At 50.2% G+C, this 14,366-nt stretch overlaps 2 protein-coding genes across 2 annotated transcripts; one reads left to right on the forward strand and one right to left on the reverse strand.

Annotated features, from left to right (window-relative positions):
- Window positions 1–405: 405 nt before the first annotated feature.
- N7515_002113 (uncharacterized protein) lies at window positions 406–5,016 on the reverse strand (the record flags this gene model as incomplete). The annotated part of the gene is made up of 5 exons (XM_056662857.1): window positions 406–1,171; window positions 1,227–1,627; window positions 1,717–2,364; window positions 2,428–4,117; window positions 4,187–5,016. 5 exons carry the CDS (start codon window positions 5,014–5,016, stop codon window positions 406–408), a joined length of 4,335 nt encoding a protein of 1,444 aa, XP_056524970.1.
- A 1,317-nt stretch (window positions 5,017–6,333) lies between these two features.
- On the forward strand, window positions 6,334–14,203 carry N7515_002114 (CAZyme family CE10; the record flags this gene model as incomplete). Its single annotated transcript, XM_056662858.1, has 6 exons — window positions 6,334–6,915; window positions 6,990–8,114; window positions 8,200–8,575; window positions 8,637–9,385; window positions 9,456–13,200; window positions 13,272–14,203. The coding sequence occupies 6 exons, from the start codon at window positions 6,334–6,336 to the stop codon at window positions 14,201–14,203; spliced, it is 7,509 nt and encodes a 2,502-aa protein (XP_056524971.1).
- Between the last annotated feature and the right edge of the window lie 163 nt (window positions 14,204–14,366).

A 14,366-nucleotide genomic window follows, 5' to 3' on the forward strand; every position in this document is an offset into this window, starting at 1 on the left:
ATACACGAAGTGGAGCCCATGAAGTGGAGCCCATGAAGTGGAGCCACCGGTAGAATTCAATACATACGATTCAGTCTTAGGCTCTTAGCGGTTTAATAATTGCAGATTAGATTGCACTAGTTAAAGTGGATGTAAAAAAAGAAAAATCACTGAACATGGCGGGCTGAAAGCAGCCGAAAGAAGACACTAGGCAAATTATGTTGCTCACCGCCACTATAAACCTCCAATCAGTCGAAGTGAAAACAACGACCCCGAGAAACTCTGGGAAGAATACGAAATGGCAAGTAGAGAGCTATAATCAAACTCAAATAAAGGGAACATCCGAGACCGGGGCGTAGAGAGCACGTAGCCCAGTGAAACAGCAGACTCGAGAGTAGATAGCAAGAATATTCAGGCACCACGATACTACTTGCAAGGCTTGTGCGCCCGGTTCTTCCTGGTGTAGGGCATAACTCGGAAAAGATAATACAACCCAATGGCGCCAATGACGTTGAAGACGATGTAGCCCCAGTAGATTCCAAAGTTTCTCCAACGATCATCCCAGGATATTTCGCGGGAAGCAAGGTACTGGTCTGCAGAGCGAAGCGGGCAATACTCGCATGCCTTGGTAGACAGCGGGTTGTAAAGGTCCCCTGGTGCTGTTCTCAGATATTCGGCCAAATATTCACCGCAAGTCTGCCCATCCGGAGGATCGAAGCTTCTCAACTCGCGTGTAGAACAGTGTATTGGACGATCGTGCAGTGCAGTTGCACTAATGCCGGCCACGTAGTATGTCAGAGGGGAAACACGATGCATGAAGGTCCAGAATCGAGGGAGTGCACTTGGTGGTTGCATGATTCCATTGAACAGGAGGCACAACAGAAATGCGAATGTAGCTAGCATACTGCCCAATGCTATATTGGGGACTGCAGCTACTACAAGGTGTGCGAAGGTCGATGCGAACAGAAAGAATTGAACGGTGAAGAGAAGAACAAGTACCACCCGAGGGGAGCTCTGCTGACTTCCATAGACAGAGAAATAGAAGGAAGCCCATGCACATGTTCCCAGCAATAGTTGCCATGGAAGTTCAACAAGGACTTGGCATAAGATGAAGATTTTCCACGAGTAAGTTTTCGCTGGTCTCTCTCGCAACTCGTACAAAGTCCGTCGGGAGAGGAACTTTGGCATAATTCTGCTTTCTGATTAGTACATCGAGCCAGCAGGACCGGTCTTGAAAGGGTACATACTGATTAACCAATGCCGTGAATATTGTACAGAGCAGGAACAGACTGAACAGAACATTCGCCAGGCCTTGGTTCGAGCTATCAGAGGCCCAAAAGGAAAACCCAATGAATAGCCCGCAGAATATGCCAGTACCAAGCTTGGCCAAGATATATTCGGGCTGGCGATAATATTGTTGAAGGTCGCGCTTCATGACATGGTAAAATTGCTTACCAAAAGGCATCGCAAACTCAGCGATACTTTCCGCATTGGTGAGTGGGGATATGCAAGTAGATGAGAGGACCTTATTCAATTCCTCGAGAACATTCTGATGTTGCAAGCTGTTCTTCCACGTCTGGACCCAGTCAGTGGATGTCAAATCCTCTGCGGTGCCATCTCCGATGACCTCGAGCAAGTATTCCGCGGGCTAACATGACACCAATTAGTATATTCTGAGTGGCAACATCACGGAGACGCATGAATGGTTTAGCAGGAGTTTATATTGGCACAGCTTACATTTTCGGTTGGGCCGCATGGACGCGCTCCATTTGTTTCGAAGTAATCCAAGAGTGTTCGAGCCTTTTGCCCGATTTCCCCAAAATAAACAGTCTTTCCTCCCTGCCCAAGGAAGAGCAGACGATCAAACTGCTCAAACAAAACCGCACTTGGTTGATGGATTGTCGCAAGTACGGGCAGGGCATGGTCCGCAAGCCTTCTCATAACCTTGCAGATGGCCCAAGAACTTCGAGAATCTAATCCGCTAGTGGGCTCATCTAGGAATAGAAGAATTTGAGGTTTAGCAGCAAGTTCAACCCCGATGCTGACAAGTTTCCTTTGTTCCATGTTCAAACCGTCCCCAGGATTTCCAATGACTGCTTCAGCATATTCCTGCATCCCGAGCAACTGAATCACATCTTCAACGAATGAGTGTTTCTCATCTAGTGAAATGGATGCAGGTCGCCGTAGCACAGCACTAAAGCGAAGTGCTTCACGGACAGTGCAAGTCTCCACATGAAGATCTTGCTGCGGGACGTAACCGGTCTTTCTGGAAAAACTGGAGTCAAGGTCGCATCCGTTGACCCGTACATCTCCCGTGACGACGCCAAAGGTCACGCGTTGCGCTAGCACGTTCATGAGCGTAGTTTTTCCGGCGCCGGAGACTCCCTATATTGATACCGCAATTTGTAAGTTGACTGTCGTCGAGTTATGACTGAGGTTATCACATACCATCAGGGCTGTCAGCGATCCTGGTTTGACCCAACCACTGACATCATCCAAAAGCCGTTTTTCGCCTCCTTCAACTGGAATATCATAGCAAATGCCCTTCCAAGAGAGAGTGTCTTTTTCCTCTGACGCTGACGAATCAACCGCTGTGCTCTCCGACCTTAGCTCTCGCAAAGGTGAATCCGTGTTTCCTGTCTCCAGATCTGTCTTGCTTGTCTGCCTGGAAGATTTTTCATCGCGGAAGATCAGAACCTCGTGAGCCGGTATAGTCCCAGAAATCAGCTCTGTGAGCAAGAAGTAAAGCACGTAAAAGAAGACCAAAAAAGCAGCAAGAATGCCATAATTCCTCCAAATGTGGGTATAGGAGTAATCGTAGCTCGCTGCTATATATGCATCACCAGAGACATAACTTTGACCTGGGACAGAACCAACATAGGCACATGTGAAGGACAGCCCTTGTTGAAATGTCGAGGACGGAATATGATCCATGCAATCAAAGCGACGACCATGAAACTCATTGGAGATAATGCCTTCAAATGCATAGAATATTGGGTTCAGCCATCGAATCCAGCCGAACCAAGGTCGCATATCAAATTGAGGAACAGTGAAGCCAGTGTACACCGCCACGCAGATAATCGTCACCCCCGCGAGAGACATCGCTTGGCCAATTGTCCTTGTGATAGTGGCGAGAGTGCGAAACATTGCGGCCATGGTCATCACCGCAGTGAGCTGAAAGAGAAGGTACACAAAGAAGTGAGAAGGTTCCCTTCGGAGGTTCGCAAAGAAGTAGACGACAACAGCGGCCAACACGCACCGAATTAATTTCACAGGGAAATCCACAATGACGCCGGCGAGGGCTTCGCTAAAGGGATGAACAAATGCATATGCAGCTTGTTTTTCAACGATCGGTCTTTGGCTATACAGAACGTTGATATCCAGCATTGAGATTAATGCATTGGTTAAAACTGCAAGGAAAAGGACCGATGCTCTTTGGCCCATCCCACTGGTATTGTTCGGGATATTGTAAAACAGAGACCCGATGATGATAGCGACAACGATTTGCACTACCGCTGTGGCAACCAGGGCAGGGATATCATTTCGGGTACGCTGCCACGCTCTGGCCATACACAATCTCACTTGCATGGACACGGAGAGAAGGTAAGAGCTGGATGGCCGCGTATGGGCAGCTTGCTCGGCGCGCTTGGAACGACTGAGTTGCAGTTCCGCTGAGCCATTGAGAGGGTGATTCTCCTTGTACTCCAGCATAGACGTCTTCAGCTTTGCATACTCCGTGCTTTTCTTCCAGTATGACTCGAACTCGACTGGTGTACGGGGGACAATATGTTCCATTCCGGGCTGGGGCTGTCGCTCTCCAGGGTTGGTGATGGCCGTGAGAAAATCCGCGCTTACTTGTCGGACTGGTCGTTCCCATCCCATCTTTTCGAAATATGAGACGGCATTTTCCCGGCTACCAAAGTATATTTCACGACCTTCGTAGAGAAGAATGACTTGATCGAAGGTGTTGTACAGTGCCTCTGACGCTTGGTATAGAGCCACTGCATGACAAGATCCGGTAAGCTCTGCTGAGGTACGGAGAGCCCGGACAAATTCGAGTGCAGTGGATGCATCGAGACCACGTGTGCTATTGTCCCACGCACAAACCGAAGCGCGCGAAAGAGCCATCTCGGCTATGCTATACATAACGGTCTGGTCAGTCTTCCGTATCACCTGGCCTCGCAAAGACCTGATCAGACGACCTTACCTCACTCTCTTCCTCTCCCCTCCGCTAACACCCAAAACATAATCGTTGCCTACGTTTGTGCCAGATGTGTGGGCAAGTCCAAATGTGTCCATGACATCTTGCACAGCCGTGTCGACATACTGCTTCCGACTGGCGCCCCCCAATCGGTCTCGTGGTGCTCGAGCATGCGCCGCAAACTCAAGAGTTTGACGCACTGTCAAATTTGGGAAGTGATGGTCCGCCTCTTGGTTGTAAACAACTTCCCCACGATGATGCTTCATCATACTAGCGTATGGTATTCCCCGGTACTGTATCTCGCTTGCGGCATCTACATTTAGCCCATCAAGGTAGCCACACAGTACTTTCAAGAATGTTGAACACCCACTGCCTGGGCGACCGAGAACCAACAACAATTCCCCGCTTTGCAACAGTCCATCGAGCCCATGCAATATTGTTCGTCCGTCTCCTCGAGGTGTTCGGCTACCACACTTGTTCGCAAGTAGTTTGACGGGGCGCGTCACGGGATATAGGAGTGCCGAAAGCACAGTAAGTTGGACCCGAACGGAAGAGCCTTTGCCGCTAGCTGATAGCTTCTCGAATAAAACATCGCGTTTGCGTGCTTCTGTTCTATGCGTATCGGGGGAGTGAACTGCTTTCTCGGTCCATGTTTGGAGATCACCTTTAGAAGCGCGATGCAGGTCTTTCATATTGCGCTGCAGACCACAGAAGCGCTCATTATTGCGTGCTGAAGTTTCACACATCGAGGCCGATTGATCCACAGTATTTGAGAATGGAGATCCAACTCCCTCCGCAGAGATGCTCAACGCGGATTCACCTTCGTGTTGAGCCATCGGGATTCTGTTTTTGGCGAGTGTCTAATGTTGGAAGATTGTTAGATGGATTGGTTCCCACTGGAGCAACCTTTTACTGCCCGCTTAGGTCAATGTTATTCTTCTCATACCTTGCGTCTCAGTGTTTGAAACACTTTTCGAGGAGATATACTCACATCAGTTTCCTATTTACAACTTCCGAATCATTGCACTCCAGTGCGTGACTCGGCATTTACCTAGTCAACATATTTGGTTTACGATCCGAACTGGGGCAGCGCTATACCCGAACTAGGGTGTGAGGAATGATTTTCTCGACATCAAGGTATATAGTGTGTATCATTGCCGGAATTCTGGTCAGCATATTCCAAATCATCTTAAGTGTTAGTATATTGTCTCGGATCAACCGATAATCTCGAGCCCTAGATCGAGAATGAGACGACAAAGCAAGCTTTTTCGTGCTCGTATACGATGTACTGTGATATAGTTTGGAGGTCGTGCAGAATAGCACACCAAAGCAAGGGAATTGCGGCCCCTTTCGGAATGCCCTGTTCCGTCCACTGCCGTGGATCGTAGTGGATCACACCAAGTTTTCAAAGTGGAACCGGTCCCATAAAAATAAAAAGCAATTATGTACGGTATCACATTCCAGTACAGTGTGTCCTTAGTGCAAGACCCACTAGATATTAGCAGTCCGGTTTCTATGGCAGATATCGCGGCTGACCCGAAAGAGGAAAGAGAGTGTATCTACGCGCAGACAAACTCGATTGGAATCGATGTAACAACGACCAGATAAAGCCAACAAGGAGGCAATACAGGGGGGTAATATCACGATATGAAAAGATCCAGATGCCGCTTGAATGACGGAGTAGATTGTTGCAGCACATATTCCATGCAGGTCACCAGCCAGCCACTCGCAGCCACAGCGTCTCTCCGAATGGGAAGCATATTGCGATCTTCTCACGATAAGGTGTGGATCGGCTGCAGATCCGGCAGGTAGCCACCGCAGGCAATAATTGCATGGTCCGCAGAAACAGTGAATCTCGAGATCTAGTACTCAAAACAGCAAGGGTGACAATGACATGTCGATTCATCTATCGTCTGTGGTAGCTGTTGCGGTGCTTTTGAATCAGAGCCATCCTACAGCAGTCATCTAACTGTTGTTACGGTCCGCTCAATCCCGGTAGCTATTTCGTGATTTAGATTTGCCAGGGCTGCGAGAAAGGTTTCTTCCGATATTCCTCTTCACATCCAGCAATCTCGCCCTATTGCCGCTTTTTGATTGTTCTTCTTGCTCTTTCCTGATATCCTGTCGTTTCAATTGAGATGATAGAACCAAGGATGGCCCCGGGACGGCCCGTTTGTCTTCTTTTCGGGCCCCAGAGTTCCGAGATCGACGAAAGTTTGTCTTATATCCGCCGCAACATTGAAGAGCATCCATCGTTAGCCTTTCTTCAGAATCTGTTGCGAGAGCTCCCCGATTTATGGTCCCCCATCACGAAGGCTTGGCCTGCTCTTTCCCAGCTTTATGGCGACATACAGCTTTCGATTCTCGCCGATTGTGGTCAGGGGTCGACAGCACCCCCCGAGTACGCGACAAACGTGCTGTTAACTCCTCTCACGGTTGTTCGACAAATAATCGACTTTTGGAAGTTCAAAGAAAATTCAGGTAACCAGTACACGGTTGTGGATACTCAGGGGTTTTGTGTCGGGTTCTTAGCGGCAGTCGCGGTCGCTTGCTCGGCGGATAGTCCGAGTGACTTTGAGGACATCAGTTCTGCCATGATTCGTCTGTCTGTCTGCATCGGTGCAGCAGTCGACTTGGATGCTGCTTTGCATGGACAGACAAGTTCCGTAGCAGTGAGATGGAAGTCCCCCTCTGAGTACGAACAACTCAACCGGGTGTTGGCGAACTCATCAGTGGTGCGTACCTATATCTATCCCACCCAACTTCCATGTTTCTTCGACACTTTTACATGTCATGATATATCTGATAGAAGGCTAACATTAGCCTAAAGGGCTACATCTCATGTTTCACAGATTCAAACTCCGCCACGGTTACCCTCGCAGAGAATGAAGTTAATGACGTGGTCGGAGAGCTAGGAAAGCATGGCTTGTCAGTGAAGATGATCGCCTTGAGGGGCCGGTTCCACCATCCCAGCCATTCGATGGCTGTTCGAAGGTTTTCCGATCTCTGTGAAGCAGATAGCAGGTTTCGGGTGAAGGAGGGGCGTTCCTGCGTTTTGCCCCTGAGATCGAACATCGACGGCAACTTGATTGTGAAAGGCTCCTCTATTCACGTCATTGCTCTGGAATCCATACTCGCCAAGCCCTCTCAGTGGAACAGCACTGTTTCATCCACAGTAGGGAAGCCAAAAGGGCTGACAGATGAAGACTTGGTGTTCGCGGCTATTGGGACTGGCCAGTTTGTTCCACGGCTAGTCAGGAACCGCATGTTGGATCACGTGAACAATCGGTGGTCTGACTCAAGCGAACACGAAAGTCTCCCAAACGGCATCAACACAACATCTGGTCGTACCGAGTCTGAGCCTCTCAGCAATCATGATACAAACCATGTGTCCACCACAGTACCTCCAATTGCTATCACCGGGATGGGATGCCGATATGCTCAGGCAAACTCCCCCGAGCAACTGTGGGAGATGCTGGAACTCGGGCGCTGCGGCGTGAGCGAACTTCCAAATGACCGCTTCAAGATGGACAAGCTGCACCGCGAACCCAAAGGACCATTTTGGGGTAATTATCTGGCTAATCCAGATGTCTTCGATCATCGGTTCTTTGCAATCTCAGCCCGGGAGGCAGAAGCTATGGACCCTCAGCAGCGATTACTACTCGAAGTAGCTTATGAGGCCATGGAATCGGCTGGATACTGTGGGCTTCGAAGTTCGAAGGTCCCAAAGGATATTGGTTGTTACGTCGGAGTAGGTTCAGATGACTACACTGACAATGTTGGATCCAGTAACGCCAATGCCTTTTCTGCCACGGGAACACTCCAGGCCTTCTGCACCGGCCGCATCAGTCATTATTTTGGCTGGACTGGACCATCACTGGTTGTTGATACCGCCTGCTCCTCAGCTGCGGTGGCAATCCATCTTGCATGCAAGGTACTGAATCCCTTCCTTTTTCTCCGAGGGAGACCGCAATGAATTTGAGATTGTGTTCCAATGCCATTTCTGACATGTATTGCAGGCTCTTCAAACGAACGAATGCTCCATTGCTGTAGCGGGTGGTGTGAATGTGATGACAAGCCCTAGGGTGACACAAAATCTCGCTGCGGCCTCGTTTCTGTCTCCAACCGGCGCCTCCAGAGCATTCGATGCAAGTGCCAATGGATATTGTCGCGGAGAGGGGGCTGGACTTGTTGTTTTACGGCCATTGAAAGACGCAATCCGTAACGGCGATCCGATTCTTGCCGTCATCGGCGGCTCGGCGGTCAATCAAGGATCTAACTGCTCTCCAATCACCGTTCCAGACTCTGATTCTCAGAGATCACTCTACCGCAAAGCTCTCGCGGCATCAGGCATTCCTCCTGAGGAAGTTACTTATGTCGAAGCACATGGCACAGGTTTGTGGTCCATTTCCGTGGGAGAACCCAGAATCAGAATGTTAACATATCCAACCAACAGGAACTCAAGTGGGTGATCCAATCGAGTTCGACAGCATTCGCAAAACCTTTCAAGGAAGTTCTCGGAAGGATGTGTTATATGTCGGATCTGTGAAAGATAACATCGGTCACACGGAGACAGCCTCAGGGGTAGCTGGACTACTCAAGACTGTTCTGATGATGCAGAAAAAACGGATACCCAAACAGGCCAACTTCGTTCGACTCAACCCCAAGATTCCTGCTTTGGACAAGACTATTGATATCCCTACCCGAACCATTCCCTGGTCCTCAGCCGCCGATTCATCGTCCAATGCCGCGGCAATGGTCACCAATTACGGTGCTGCCGGAAGCAACGCCGCTCTTGTTGTTAAGCAGTACACCCTGTCCTCTGGACATCCAGAAGCAGCCTCCACGATTCCTCGCGAAGTCCCTATCATAATCGCCGCAACCTCGCCTGAGTCACTGCAATCCTACTGCAAGGTGCTGCATTCACATATAAGGAATTCATCACCCGGCACTTGTCAGGACCTCGCCTATAACTTGGCCATCAAACAGAACAGAGACCTGAGCCATGTGTTAACATTTAGTATACCGTCGGATCAGCCCGATGAACTCCTTGCCAAGCTCGAATCGTCGCAATCCCAGATTCAGGCAAAGAAGCAACCAAACCATCGTTTGCCCGTCGTCCTATGCTTTGGAGGGCAGAATGGCAAGGTGGCAACGCTTTCGAAAGACCTGTTCGATCGGTCGGACTTACTCCAATACCATCTCGTGAGTTCTTAGATCTCGCTCAGAGTATCTGTTACATTGGTTTTGCCGCAGGCTAACATTACAAATCTAGATGCAATGTGAGGAGGTTTGTCTGTCCTTGGGACTACCCAGCCTGTTTCCGACTATTTTCCAAGCGGGGCCGATTGAAGACATTGTCAGGCTCCACTGTATCCTGTTTGCCATCCAGTACGCATCAGCAAAGTCATGGCTAGACTCTGGTCTTCAAGTCGACAAGATAATAGGTCACAGCTTTGGACAACTTACAGGTCTGTGTGTCAGTGGCGGGTTAAACCTTCCAGACGCCGTGCGTCTAGTCTCAGAGCGAGCCAAGATGATACGCAACCTCTGGGGATCTGAGCGTGGTGTCATGCTATCCGTCGAGGGCACAGAGACAGAGGTGCAAAGCCTTTTGAGCCATGCGGCACGTCGCAGTGCGAACGTCGCAGTAGATGTGGCATGCATCAACGGTCCCCGCAATATTATTCTGGCAGGTGATGAGCGGTCGATTGAGACGATTCAAGATGTGTCCGTAAGCACCCATCCAGTGCTACGCACAACGCGTCTGAAGAACACACACGCCTTCCATTCGCGTCTGGTGGATAGTATTGTTCCTGCGTTGAAAGGAGTGGCTGAGCAGCTCAATTACAGCCCACCATGCATTCCCCTCGAAGCTTGTTCTCGAGACGGAGACTGGTCCTTCGTCACTGCAGCGAAGATTGTGGAGCATAGCCGGGGATGCGTTGATTTCCAAACAGCCGTTATGCGTGTCGCCCAGAAGGTTGGTGGCCCTGCCGTCTGGCTGGAAGCTGGGTCTGCGTCTCCCATCATTCCCTTGGTACGGCGGGTCATAGACGCGACCTTGCCTTCTTCGAAAGAGCATATGTATCAAGCACTTGATTTGGGAGGTCCGCAGGCGGAGAAAAATCTCTCTCAGGCCACCTGCAACCTGTGGGATAGAGGCGTAAAGGCCCAGTTTTGGCCTTTCCATGACTCACAGGCCAGAATCTACAATTGGATCAACCTTCCACCATATCAGTTTGCTGAAACACGGCATTGGATTGACTATAACCCGCAATTTGCTCCATTGCTCCAAAATACAACAGACCTCGCAACCTCCACAGGAAGGAAAGATTTCGTGCAGCTCCTGACAAAACAGTCGACTGAGTGTGTTTTTGAAATAAACACAGATGATCCTCTGTACCAGGAGTGTACCAAAGGACATGCAGTACTTGACCAAAACCTCTGCCCTGCGTCCCTTTACTTTGAGATGATCGTGCGAGCGGCCACCATACTCCGGCCGGAGAGCGATTCATTGCCCGCCATGCCTCATCTTCAAAATCTGACAATATCAGCCCCCCTCGTGCTAAACCCCAGCGGAAAGCTGTTATTGAGTCTTACCCGCCCCCGGGTGGGTGATTCCCCCTGGTCATTTACTCTCTTCACTAAAGAGTCAAACAATGACTCAGTGACCACTCATGCCACTGGAGATATCAGTTTGCATCCGTTCGGCCACGAAACACCTCTTTTCGCCCGTCTCAATTCCATGAACAGGCTAATCGACGCATCCCGCGTAGATTCCATTGCTGATTCGCGTGATTCGAGCGGCTTGAAAGGATCCGCCGTTTATCAAGCGTTCCGCAGAGTCGTCAACTACGCCGAGTACTACCGTGGAGTCGAACGGGTGTTCGCCACCGAGCATGAAGCCGCTGGTATTGTGACGCTCTCCACGTCGCGCACCATGGACAGCGCATGTGACCCCATGCTTGTCGACAACTTCATCCAAGTCGCTGGGATTCACGTTAACTGTCTATCCGAGACAAAGGAAGACGAGGTTTTTGTCTGCACCGGTGTCGGTGAGATTTTGATCGGAGAGGCTTTCATGACGCGCGATCGTGGTTCCAGGTCGGTACGCTCTTGGGGTGTGTACTCTAATCTGGACCGATCTGCGAAAAACAAGATCATCTGCGACACCTTTGTATTGGACCGGGAGACGGGTACTCTTGCTGTCACCATTCTTTCTGCCGCGTTTACTAGTGTTTCCATTGCTGGGCTCGCACGCGTACTGCAGAAACTGAACAACCGACCCTCTGAGTTGGAGCCTCCTGCTGTACGCACTACGCCCCAAAGGATTGATGATGTCTCACGCACTCCTTCGACTCAGGAGACACTACCTGTCTCTAACCCCCCTCATCTCTCTGACTCGGGACGTGGAGCATTTGCGCTTGTCCAAGAGATGCTCTGTGACCTATTGGGAATTGCTCCTGAGGAGTTACAACCTTCCTCGAATCTGGAGGAAGTTGGTGTTGATTCGTTGATGCGGACCGAGGTGTTGGCTGAAATCAAGAAGAGATTTGATGTCAATATTACCACATCCTCCCTGATCGAAATGCCCGATGTACAAACTCTCGTTCAATCGATCTTCCCTGGCGTGGTGACGGCGTCTTCGGCCCTCGGAGTTTCTTCGGAATTACAGATTACCACCACAGAGCCAGCTCCTTATGAGAGCAATGGTCATGTCATATCAACTCCGGGTAGCGATGGACCTCATCAGGGCCTCATTGACATCGCACCTGGCCTTTTCACCGATATTCAGAAGAGTATGGCTCATAGCCAGGCTACTCAATGGGATGGCTTTTGCAAGTCTGTGTATCCGAAGCAGATGGAATTGGTTACGGCCTATGTTGTAGAGGCGTTCAATTCCCTCGGCGTCGCCTTGGACAGCCTTGCACCCGAGCAAGCTATCCCACAGGTATCTGTTCTACCGCAGCATACACAGGTCCGAAGCCAACTGTATGCCATTCTGGAGTTTTCCAATGTCATCCGGGCCACAGATCATGGCTTCGTGCGCACACAAATTCCCGTCCCTACAGTTCCATCCAGTCTACTGCACCAGGAGATTCTCCGCCTTTATCCCCAGCACAATTCCGAGCATAATCTTCTCAAGACAACGGGCTCACGGCTTGCAGACTGCTTGAGTGGAGAAGCTGACCCACTTTCGCTTCTTTTTCAAGATGCAGAGGCCCGACGACTCATGGAGGACGTCTACACAAACGCGCCAATGTTCAAGGCAGCCACTAACCATCTTGCACAATATCTTGTTGGTCTTCTTGGTCGCTTGGACACCACAAGGCAAATCAAGATCCTCGAAATTGGCGGCGGGACTGGAGGCACCACCAAAGCTTTATTGAGCCAGCTAACCGCGATCCCTGGACTTTCCTTCCAGTACACGTTCACAGACCTGTCTTCGGGGCTTCTCACTCTAGCTCGAAAGAAGTTCAAGCACTACGATTTTATGAAGTACCAAGTCCTCAATGTTGAGCAGACTCCTCCGCCAGATATGCTCGGTCAGTACGACATTATCATATCCAGTAACTGCGTCCACGCCACCCGCAACCTCGTTCAGTCGTGCTCGAACATCAAGAATCTCCTGAGGCCAGATGGGCTTCTTTGCCTGATTGAACTGACCCGCAATCTTTTCTGGTTCGATCTCGTCTTCGGTCTGCTTGAGGGCTGGTGGCTTTTCGAAGATGATCGACAACATGCTCTTGCGAGTGAGCATGTATGGAAAGGCACCCTTTTCCAGTCAGGCTTTCAGTGGGTCGACTGGACATACAACGATTCTGAAGAATCAAATATCCTCCGGGTAATCACCGCCTCACCGACGTCTGCCGTCATTCTACCTCCCACTCCTGCGGACCCTCTGGCCCTGATCGACGAGGAGACGGTCGTTTATGGCATGGAAGGTGGGGTGGAGCTTTCCGCGGATATTTACTACCCCGATGATCTTCAACCTATTGGAAAGCATCGTCCAATTGGTATGTAGACATGTATGCTTTCCAATCGTTTTCTTGAGCCATGACAAACCTCGTGCTTACACCCAAAATAGCTCTCCTAATCCACGGCGGAGGCCACATCATGTTATCACGTCGGGACATTCGCAGAAAGCAAGTTAAAATGCTTCTCGATGCGGGATTCCTCCCAGTGAGTGTTGACTACCGGCTTTGCCCCGAAGTCTCTCTCGCTGAAGGCCCCATGAACGATGTTTCTGTCGCACTGCGATGGGCTCGAGATGACTTGCCCAAGTCCAAGCTTGGTCGCCCTGACATCCAAGTCGATGGCAGTCAGGTGGTGGCTGTTGGCTGGTCTACTGGCGCCCATCTGGCCATGACATTGGCGTGGACTGCTCCGCAAAAGGGAGTCGCTCCACCGGAGGCCATTCTTGCGTTCTACGGGCCTACAGACTACGAAGACTCCTTCTGGTCCACGCCCAACTTCCCCTATGGAAAGGATGTCACTTTGCCCGAGATGTGTTACGATCTGTGGGAAGGCATGCACGCCACCCCAATTACTGGGTACAATCCGCCGGCCGACCACAAAGCACTTGGAGGCTGGATGTCTCTGGCAGATCCTCGCAGCCGCATTGCATTGCATATGAACTGGACAGGGCAAACTCTACCAATGTTGTTGCGCGGAGGCCAGTTTTGGTCGGAGCGGAATTACACCAACATGGGAGACAAGTTGCCCATCCCTTCGTTGAAAGAGATTCAGGCGGTCAGTCCTCTGGCTCAGATTCGCAATGGTCGTTACAGAACGCCGACGTTTATCATCCATGGAACCCTTGATGATCTCATTCCAGTCGAACAGGCGCGACGGACGTCACGGGAACTGAAATCCAAGGGCATTGAGATCCAACTTTGCGTTGTGGATGGGGGAGTGCATTTGTTCGACATTGAGCCTGGCTTTGGGAAAAGAAATCCAGCGGCTGCTCAAGCTGTCGAGAGCGGTTACGAGTTTCTGCGCAATCATGTTCGTTATTGAAGGGGGGTTGCAGCGTTCATCACATTGTTTCTTTTTACTTATAATACTGTTTTTCATAAATATTGAACATCTCGGAATCTTTACCTACCTAATTCTTCGGGCTACTTTTCCTTCTAATTCCAATATACTACACCTTGAAGCTCAATGCAAAACCTTCGAATTC

The sequence above is a fragment of the Penicillium bovifimosum genome (genome assembly GCF_028826915.1).
Source record: "Penicillium bovifimosum strain IBT 22155 chromosome Unknown utg000002l_segment0_segment0, whole genome shotgun sequence".
In the NCBI taxonomy this organism is placed as follows: domain Eukaryota; kingdom Fungi; phylum Ascomycota; class Eurotiomycetes; order Eurotiales; family Aspergillaceae; genus Penicillium; species Penicillium bovifimosum.